Source organism: Ricinus communis, chromosome 4, assembly GCF_019578655.1.
Source record: "Ricinus communis isolate WT05 ecotype wild-type chromosome 4, ASM1957865v1, whole genome shotgun sequence".
In the NCBI taxonomy this organism is placed as follows: domain Eukaryota; kingdom Viridiplantae; phylum Streptophyta; class Magnoliopsida; order Malpighiales; family Euphorbiaceae; genus Ricinus; species Ricinus communis.
Genome location: NC_063259.1, coordinates 13,935,386 through 13,946,041, shown reverse-complemented (window position 1 = coordinate 13,946,041; position 10,656 = coordinate 13,935,386). Strand labels below are relative to the sequence as shown.

General features: G+C 29.9%; 1 protein-coding gene across 1 annotated transcript; it reads right to left on the bottom strand.

Moving 5' to 3' along the window:
• Positions 1–2,087: 2,087 nt before the first annotated feature.
• Positions 2,088–10,278, bottom strand: LOC8260367 (exopolyphosphatase PRUNE1). The gene is made up of 13 exons (XM_002526929.3): positions 9,984–10,278; positions 8,838–9,486; positions 8,011–8,195; positions 7,186–7,266; positions 7,058–7,099; positions 6,913–6,957; positions 6,156–6,242; positions 5,701–5,827; positions 5,487–5,567; positions 5,169–5,294; positions 3,920–3,984; positions 3,406–3,511; positions 2,088–2,445 (listed from the first exon to the last, which is right to left on the bottom strand). Exons 1-13 carry the CDS (start codon positions 10,017–10,019, stop codon positions 2,345–2,347), a joined length of 1,731 nt encoding a protein of 576 aa, XP_002526975.1. The 5' UTR covers positions 10,020–10,278; the 3' UTR covers positions 2,088–2,344.
• Positions 10,279–10,656: the final 378 nt, after the last annotated feature.

The window sequence follows — 10,656 nt, the reverse complement described above, 5'->3', positions numbered from 1 at the left end:
TGCCATGCTTCGGCTTTATTTCACCATTAGCATAAACTTTTTCACTGCCAATAGACACTAATCTTCCACCATGGTGGAAGTAAATGAAAAAAAGTCTCACTCCAAGTTTAACATGCATAATGTTATTCTCAATAAACCCTAATTATGTTGTCTGTTAAATACTAATATTTACTAAAGCTATCAAATTATTCTAAGTCATAAAGTAGTTGTTGACTTTAAACAAGACAATCTTTGCAAAAACATATTAAAATAAAGATAAACACAAAATATTGGACCACTATAATAAAAAAGTCAAATGAAGCCCTTACCTTTTCGCCATGGTCGTAACAGAACAAATCAATTGGGACCACAACTCTTTGCGGCAACTACTTTAGGTTTCGGTTCTTTTGTCCTCTTTCAACAATATCGTCTCTTTCAAGCACCAATTATAAAAAGGACAATGTGCAAAACAAAAACACCAGTCTCTTTTTGCTTTTGGTTTTTTTAGCTTAGAGAATAAAAGTTTAAGGTTATAACAAAGAGTAATTGATTTAAGGTTAGGGATTTTGAGGAATAATTTGGGATTATTTTTTTATTCGATTTTGGATTTCCCAAATAGAAATGGGGCATTTTGATATTTTAACGGACCATAGCGAAACAAAAATTGCTTAACGCGTTGGTAAAAGATTGCTGAAAATTTGGTCGGTAATTCAAATTGTAAATTTTATTAAGTACGTAACCAAATATGCCAAAATTGAAAGCTCATATTAAAATTACAAAAACACGGTAAAGGTCATATGATTAAAATAACAATTAGGCCAATTTTTTATTATAAAAGAAACCATTATATATAGGCTGCCATCTTCTCACTTTGCTAATTCTTTCTCATTTCTCTTTATTAAATTAAATAAAAAGTAAAATAAAGAGTGCCGTTGAAACACATATGCATTTCAAAATAAGTTAAAATAAATAAATAATTATTTGTAATTTAACAGAGGTAAATATAAAGAATATTATTGGAGATACTCTAAACTTAATAATTAAATTATTTGCTCAATTGTTTTGTCTAAGCAATTTGAAAATCTATTGTAATATTTCTTCTAAGAAATATCATATAGATCTCTAAAATGTGATATATAGAAAAACTTTATGACTATATATTAAATGGTTGGATATAAATATTGTTCATATTAAACCCTTAATGATGAGACAACAAGCATAACATTCAACAAATGGTACAATAAATGCCAAGCTTTATAAAGCTATAAAACATGTTAGACTATATATATATAGTCATAGATTAAAATTAAAAGTTAGAAAGATCTCCAAGATTAAAATAAGAAAAAAATCAATTTACTCTCCGAACTTATATCTAATGATTAAATACATATTAGTTTAAAATATTTTAATAAATTGAAAGATTTAGTGGGAGTAATTATAATAAATTTAAAATAAATGAAATATAAATAATAACGATAAATTAATTTATAACTTTTAAATAAAAGTAACATAATGAAAACTTATTTCAATCAAAATTAAATAAAAAAAATCGCTTAAAAATCAAACCATAACATGACTAATCAATCCAATAGTTTCAAATTTTTATTCTTAATTTTTCAATTTTTAGTTTTAGGCTCGGTTTGATTTTTATTTCATGATCCAAGTTTGGTTTAACTAGTTAAAATTCATATATTTATATTATATAATATTATATGTACATGCATATTATTATGTATTATAATAATTTATATTATGTTATAATCAATAAATATTATTGGTCATAGTATAATTATTATTGATATTATGACTTAGAGTGAATTTCACATTGAGTTTTAAAAAAACGTTTTTAAGTTTAAATTTTGAATGAGTTTTTGAGTTTGAATTATTTTTTTCAAAAATTAGATTAATAGATACTTTTCTTAAAAGCAGATTTGAGAAAAATAATTTATTAAATTAAAAAATTTCAAATATGCTTTTTAAACATCCAATTTATTATAAGATTTATTTGCATTTACCTAGGAAATATGCTTAAAATAAAAAATAAAAAATATATATATTTATTACAGCACAAAATAGTTTGATTACTTCGAGTAAATTACACGCCACCATATTAAATAAATTAATATATAACTTACTTTCTTTACTCAAAATACATAATATTTTATCCAATCATTAGATGTAATACATCGAGAGTAGTCAACAATCTTTTAGACTAATTTTTCAATCACAGAATGGCAGCAAAATATGTTTGAGAAAAAACCCTACAACCAAGGGTGGAAAAGCTCTTCTCTAGAATAGACCTATTCTTCACCATTGATTTAGAGAGATGGGAAGTGGGCTGGGTTGCATGTGCTCACGAACAGGATTAACCTTTGGATGCAGCAGTAAATTCTTCCAGGAGACGCTCAATAGTCTTCCTTGATGTGATCTTGTCAATCTCAAATACCCTCATCTCATCTTTAAGACCTGCATCACCATTACCCCAATGCATGCATCCTCATTTTTTTGGATAACTAGTCTTTTTTATATGGGTATTAATAATTAAAAAAATTATTAAATTTAAAATAAAAAAATAATTATTACAAATTGATATAGAATGAATTAACGTCTTTATAATTTAGACCCAATAGTATCTTTATCCATCTAATGCCAAATTAAATATTTTAGTTAAATTGACCTAGTTTAATATGTTTTATATTTTCTGTATTTTAAAACTAGATTTAATTATATTAATGATCAAATAGAAGAGCCGTACTTTAAAAATAGAATAATACATAATGAATTATTAATATTATTTATTATTAAATTAAATTAGTAAATTGATCAAATTAACCTAATTAATTAAAAATTAATAAAAAAATTTCAAAAATATATGTATTTTTTATTTATTTTTATCAAGTTTATGGTATCTTTTAATTTTTATTTTATTTTTACTGTATTAAAATATCAGAAATACGATTTTGATTTTTTTTATAAAACAACTAAAAAACAATCACGCCGTAAATTTGATTAAAAAATTTAGAAAAACAATATTTTTGAAAAAAAAAGAATTTACAAAGTAAAAATAATATTTTTATTGATTTTAGAATATTTTTGAAAAGTTCCTTTAATAAATATATATATATATATATATATATATATATATATATATATATATATATATATGCTATTATAGAGATGCAATTAATAAAACCCTAATAATATTTATATGTTTAACTAATGTAAATTATTTTCATATATAATGTATATAAACTTAAATGAAACACCTAAATGGGCCGGTACCAAAACATTACCATTCCCAACCACTACCAACTGGTATTAACAACCTTTGCTTTGTACATAATTGTTTTCCTTTTAGGTGCAGAAGAGCACTAAATTTTACGAACCCTATGAAATTGAAAGGAAGTACTTTGCAGGAAAACTAACCTGGTTGATGGAGAACTTTGAGTGGCAGGTGCAAGGCATTTGAATTCAAGAACAAGAGCAGATTCTTCATAAGCTCCGCTGATTCGGCAGTCACCAGTATCTCTCTCTAAAAAAAACACCACAGATATATGTAAAGAGTAAGCAATGCCACTTTCTCTATTGCAAAATGGTGCTGCAATTTATATTTGTTCTGTTCTCAAAATATATTCTTAAAGAAGAATAAAGAATACAAGAAAACATAATAAATACAATATGGTATAATTGTTGTACATTTTCTTTTTGATGGGGAATTTCATTCAAATGGAACTGAAATTGGAGCTTATGATGCATATTTGGATAACACCACAGTATCTGAACTGCATATATAGTTTTACTGATCTGACGATAATCCAAAATATGATTTTATCAGATAGCTTTCTGTATAGAAGTTTGGCTCAAGCCTCTGTGGACCTATGTGATACCAAATAATAAAATAAACAGAATGGTAAAGAAAACCCATAATTTTTCAACAGACCTTGAAGTTCTTCTGCAAATCGTAATACCCAGATACAATCATGAGTAGCCGAAGTCTCTCCAACTCTGACAGTTCACAACAGATCATTAGAGAAATAGTCAGCAATATGTCCAGATAAGTTTTAAGCAAATGTACCTGAAAAGAGCATAAACTCTGACAAAAAAATGTGCTGTTGCATGCATGCCCTATACTGTTGCACTGACGACATACTTCATTCAATTATTTTTCTTATCAGATTTCGAGTTATGACCTTTACTTCCTATTAAAGATTATAGTCTAACTATGAACCGAAAAGTTGCTGTCAGGACACAGATCTCATTTAGTCATATGAAATTAGTGGCTAAATTGCTCCATTGGTACTAAATTTTTAGACCTTATATCTAATTGCTATCAATATTTTAAATTTTTTAGTATTAATATTATTATTTATGTTTCAATTTAGAATACCTATAATTATTCCATCCTATTTTTATTGATATGATCATAAAAAATGAAATGCTTTTAATTAATTTATTGCATCAGCAATACCAATTCACTGATAGTTTATTCTACTAAGCACACGAGGTGCACTTCTAAATATGTAATTTAAAAAAATTTAAAGGTAAGTTACACGTGCTTAGTAGGATAAATTATTAGTGAGACAACATTCTAAATATGCCGAATCAATTAAAAAAATTTATTTCATTTTCAATAATCACATCTGTAAATTTAGGCTAAAACAATAGTAGGTACCTTAAATTAAAATAGAAATAAAAATGTTAGTATCACAAGAAAAAAAACTAAAGCATTGATGACAATTAAATATTATGTCAGAGGTTTGATATTACAAAGCAATTTACTCGAAAATCAGCTCATAATACAATCATTGTATTAATAGAATGATGGACTCATTGATGGTAGGCTACCAAATCTATCAGTATACAACTTAATTTTGCTTGCCTTAAATGAATCTAGATGAGTGAGACATGATTGTATCAAACAGTTAAATGCATGCTGAATTTGGCTTCAGAAGTACACAAAAGAATTCAAATTCAGAACTTCTAGCCAAATACAAATGCTGTTTCAGCATGATTACCAGCAAGAAACTCCCTTTAAACAAACCTATTTAATGAAAGGAAAATTGGACCAGAAGACTCTAAAAAATCATCAAAAGAAAAAAAACAATAGATAGGTTACTATAAAATCACCACAGGCTACATTATACTCATAAAGTTAGACTCTGATGCTGACTATAGATTCATTTACTCACGCTGGAAATATTTGATTTCTTCTGTGGAGCTATTCTGATGAGAAAGAAGTTGCTCAATTGATATGCCAATAGAACTCATCCCAATGTATGATACCAGTGATCTCGAACCAGCATTATCAAGCTTACCTGGTAAAAGAACAAGTGAATCATAAGGCTGCATACATGAAGAAGAGTATCATCCCACAACAATGTATAAGAAACAAAATGAGCAAACAGTTCACTTAAAGGTGACATATGGCCATAACAATAAGAACTTGTAGCATCATAAAACCAGTTTCACTTTAAATACTGTGATTGAAGTTAAGAGAAAGTCCAGACCTGCTCTTGCCCACTTCTTAAAATCCTTCCGCAATATGTCAACTACTTTAAGATCAGAGACATCATACATTTTGTATCGCACTGCATACACAAACTTTCGTTCTATAAGTTAGAAATGAAAGTTTCAGCATAGGAAAATGCTGCATACGTGCAAATTGGGAAAAAGCAGCAAGCTTTGGATACAAAATAGAAGTCGAGGACAAAGTAGACATACATAGTTGGTAAAAACCATTGGAGCCAAAGCGACCAGCACCATTGATCAATAATGTAGCCATGTACTTGTCTTTAGTTGTACAATGTGGACCTGACAGATTTCCACTATCCAAGAGGATGCCTGCCAACTGCATGCAAATAAAAGGACTAATAATATAAAATTTGAATGCTAAAGAAGATACTTAGTCCAAACTTCAGAAGTCAAGACTATCACTTGTTCTCAACCCCAGAAGAAAAGAGTATACGAGACTCTAAGGAAGAGGAAATGATTTTTTTCAGAGAGTTACTTAAATTAATATGATAAAGCTAAGATATGCAAGGAAAACCATGGGGCAAGGTTTACATAATTGCTGTTGTAGAATATATAAAGTCCAGTGTCAAAAACTATGCAGAATAAGAAAATGGAGCAGAATAAAAGAACATTTGGAAACTTCAGACTGAAAGAGGCAAAATTACCAAAAGTCTGCTGAATCCTTGTTCAGCCAAAATCTCAGGTGAAGTCAGTGCAAACTTTTCAGCAATGAGGGTGCAGCAAGAGGAGTCCTGAGCACATGTAAATGTGAAAATCCATAGTGGTTTATTGGGATAATAGCAGGAAAAAAAAAAAAATGAAAGCATGGATGGAAAATAACATTTGCAGATGCATTGTCAAGTTTAATTACATTTTAAAACAATGTATTTGATTCCCTCCTGACATTTATCCATTGAAAACTCTTTACTTTTGGACTAATGCTCTAAAGATAATGTTGAAATGCACTGCTAGTTATCAGGATCCGGAAAGCTATTCATTTATTAAATTAAAATATGTGTCTAGACTTATTCATTTAGTAAAATAATCCACCTGTTGGTGGAAGTCTGGAAGGAAGACAGGTGTAGCTCCTGATCCCAGTTTAGGGAACCTAATAAAAGAGCATCAGAGGAATTACATTGCTTCTTTGTTTTAGATTTTTGACCCTGTTTATTTATACGAAGTACGATATCCTGCTGATATTTATGCTCTTTTAGTAGTTTTTTTTCTTAGCTTCATATTTATTGCTAAACAGAATAGCATTTAGATAATCCTGCAGAGTGATCTAGTAATTGTTCAATTTGGTCAATCTCCTAAAGCATTATCCTTCGTTCATAAAATGGTAAAATAGAGCTCGTCTGTTTAGTTCCTAATGGTTTCCAAAATGTAAGCAGCTTAGTGCAGATTCATCACTTAGTACAGTACCTCTCCCACAGTAATTTTCTCAACCCCAGGGTATACTGATTCATCCTGCAACACAGGTAGACATATAATGTGCGTTAGTATTGTAAATTTCTGGAAAGAGCAAGAATATTCTCCAAGTTAGCCACATTTGAGTAACAAAATACACCTTTCTGCAATTGAATATCTCAACTACTGCTCCCTTTAATGCCTGATCAAGCATAGAAACCAATAAGTGTCGAGCATTTCAGTTTGTCATAATTAAAATAGAAGCCAGTTATTTCAACAAATCATTACCTCTTGTTTGGTTGGGAGCTTGTCTCCATTTAGCAGAACTAGCTTGAGGCTCCCGAACAGATTGTAATATGAAAGGTCAATCTGCCAACATTTTATTACTTAGAACACGGCATCTTACTAGAAACAAGTTCCCTAAACTTTAGTCCGAAGTTCTACAAATTCCAGAAGTCCATGAAAAAGGAGAAACATTGATATTTTGTCTATTTCATCACATTGAAGTTAATATTCAGTCATATGTCTATGACTAGGAATTATAGCAAGAAATGGCTTTGCTAAATGTATATAAACTAAATAAATCAAATTATGATCATGTAACCAGTACAAAGGCAATATGCTTATAATAGAGTATTGAGAAAAACTCACAGATCTTTGAAAAGAACTTGAGTTCAAGGCAGTATGATGAGTTTATGTAGAATTATAAGTTACCTACTGGCAACATGGGAAAAGTATATAAAAAGGGGAAAACATAACTATTGAATAAAACAGATCAGTTAATTGTAATGACCAATAAGACTCTGTGATAGAGATGATTTGCTAATTACTTGGACTTTTCAGAAAGAAACAGCATACAAGGAATTTTTGGTCTTGAAAACCATTAAAATCTGAAGCCCTTTTTGAACATAGGATAGACAGAGATGTACAAAACTCAGTAGATACTTCAATGTATATATTTTCATTCTCTTTGGTCAAATCGTTTAGAAAAAGTAAGATGATAGCAGTAGGTTATGCATGTTTGCTTGGGATATCTTTGACCTAAATGATGCACAATGCATATGTTACTCACACTCAGCAGTAAATTTTTTACTAGTCCAACAAAGTACATACCTCATCTACACAAATTAAGGATGACCCGTCAATTTGACATGAATCCAGCAACCATTTTAGTTCGGCACGAGAGCTTAGGTCTGTCCTTTTAATATTAATCACTGGTATAGTGCATAACTGATCACTTTCAAGTGTATTATTCAAGTAGAAGGCATACATGATGGTTGAGACGATGGATCCAACATCTGCAAGAAGTCAGATCATAATTTCAGGAGCATGTCCTTCAAAATAAATTGCCAGTGGAAAAAAGAATTCGATATCCTTAGTGTTTTTGGTTCTTCTTTTTTTCTCTCTCTCTCTGAAATTTATAGGACACTTCAAGTCCAAGATATCTCTCAAATATGATTCTCAATATTTTAGAGGACAAGAGTGTGCATTACTTTGTAATTACACACTGAACCTTCACGGTAATTTATTTTACGAAATTCAATAGCTCTTCTTCTTCTCCTTCTTTCATTTGGGTTTCACATCTTCTTTCCTGACCTCCAGAAGAGGTTTGATACTGGAGTAAACATTCTAATCATTGAGATACAACATACTCTAGTTATATAACTCCAAGCAGAAGTGGTTCTTAAGAATAATAGTTCCCTTTACAAATTATCACAAAGAAAAATTTTGATGAAGAGGATTAGCTGCTATAATCTGTAAACATTGTTCATTCTCTTCTAAGATCATTTATAAACTTAATCCTGGTAGACAAAGTCCATACACACAAAAGTTCTTCTAGCAAAATGGCAAAACATTGTTATTCAATTTGGGAGGAAAAGAATTTGAAAGATTAAGGAGCTGACCGAGAAGTTTCATCGGAGTAGATCAAAGGAAATTACCAGAGACATCTTGCCCAATTACAGCATGCAAGAATTTTCCAGGAACACCGGCACGGACATCATTTCTTCTGGCTTTTAAATATAGAATTAGCCTCGTAATGCTTTCCCATGATTCCACAATTTCAACTTGTGGAGAAAATCCATTATAGAATGATGCAGCAGACTGAGGAAGTGGTACCTTGGACAGGTTTTGTTTGCTATGGATCATGCTAAAACACTTTTCAGTTACAGGTCTTGTTTGGCTAGCTACAATTTGACACTCTTCAGCTGCTTCGGATGTTTTGGGGCTAGATTCTTTAGTTGAATCATATGCATCATCACCCAACTCAAAGCTTGTATCAGATTGAAAACTTGAAAATGCAAATGAACTTGAAGAGATCTTTGACAACCTCCCAGATGCAGACTGCCGAATGGGATTCAGAACAATATCTGAGACAGAGTCCTCTAATAGTGAGTCATTGGATTTTTCAGATATATCTTGAATAAAATCTTTACTTCTTGCATGACTAATCTCTGATGTTGTCCGAGAAATATTTCGGCTTGCATCATTTCCTTGAAAGTCCAATGTAGGAGTCTGATTCCTAGAGGCAATATCACCTCTTCGTAAACCAGTAAAGTACGGATTCTCTCGGGTACGGATGTATGGTTCCTGCAACTCAAAAAGAAAAAAAGATCTTGCAAAATACTCAGAAGAGATGAAGCCAAATTATTAGAACATAGCAGCAAATGCTAGTATCCACTACAGTGTGCTCAATGACCCACTTCAGCCCTTTAGATTAAATTCTTTTAACACTGATTAAAAGAAATTAAGGCATTATTAGAGAAATTTTAAAAACAAATTCCAACTTAATGTCTCAGTTGATATTGATTCCATATTTAGCTAGCAGCACATAGCCACAAACACCTGTATGATTATATATCGACTGATGAATAAAAATCTAAGAGTATTCCTGTTCTGAAAACCCTAATACAAGTCATATATATATATATATATCGACTGATGAATAACAAATATTCTAAATTTCTACAATGACGACAATTTATAATTATCACCAACAACATAAAAAACGTAACAGTAATAATAGTATGCTTCAGACTATTTTTCTTTTTTCTTTTCAGCAATAATCAAAAAGGAAATAGAGAAACCTGCTGGAGGCTGCGGATTCCAGCGGAAGACTTCATGGTGGTGAATTGTTGGCAGCGGAAGGAGAAGGATGAAAAGAAAAGAAAGAGAAAGAGAAGAGAATGGAAATTGATATAATCTGAGAAGACGGCAGATTCCAGAGAGAAGAAAGAGGAACAAGAGAAGACGACATTGTAGAGGAGGTGGAACACTCCGCCATCACCTCGCCACTAACTCAGCCTTGTTCTTTTGTCGAGGTATTATGTGTGTGGGCAGTCTGGTACGCGGGAAAACTTTCATGATTCACTTTTTTTATTTCAACTCACAGTTCCGTCCCGATAATTTTTATCATTATTATTTTTTGAATTATTTTGTTACCCTTTTAATTTTTAAAAACTAATTATTAATTAAATTATAGAATTATCCAATTATTTAAAAAATTTAAAATAAAAATATATATTTTTAATTTATTTTTAAAAATATTTTTCAACAACAATTTTTAAAATTTTATCATCAGTGATCAAATCAATTCTTTTTATTAAAATAAAAAATAATAGATTAATAAAAAAATTATTACGTAGCACTTTTAATAGTCAATATTATTAAGTTTAAAATAAATTATTTTATTAATTTATAATTGTTACTTTTTTAGTAATTACAATCGATTTTTTACATCATTTTTCATATCTTAAAATT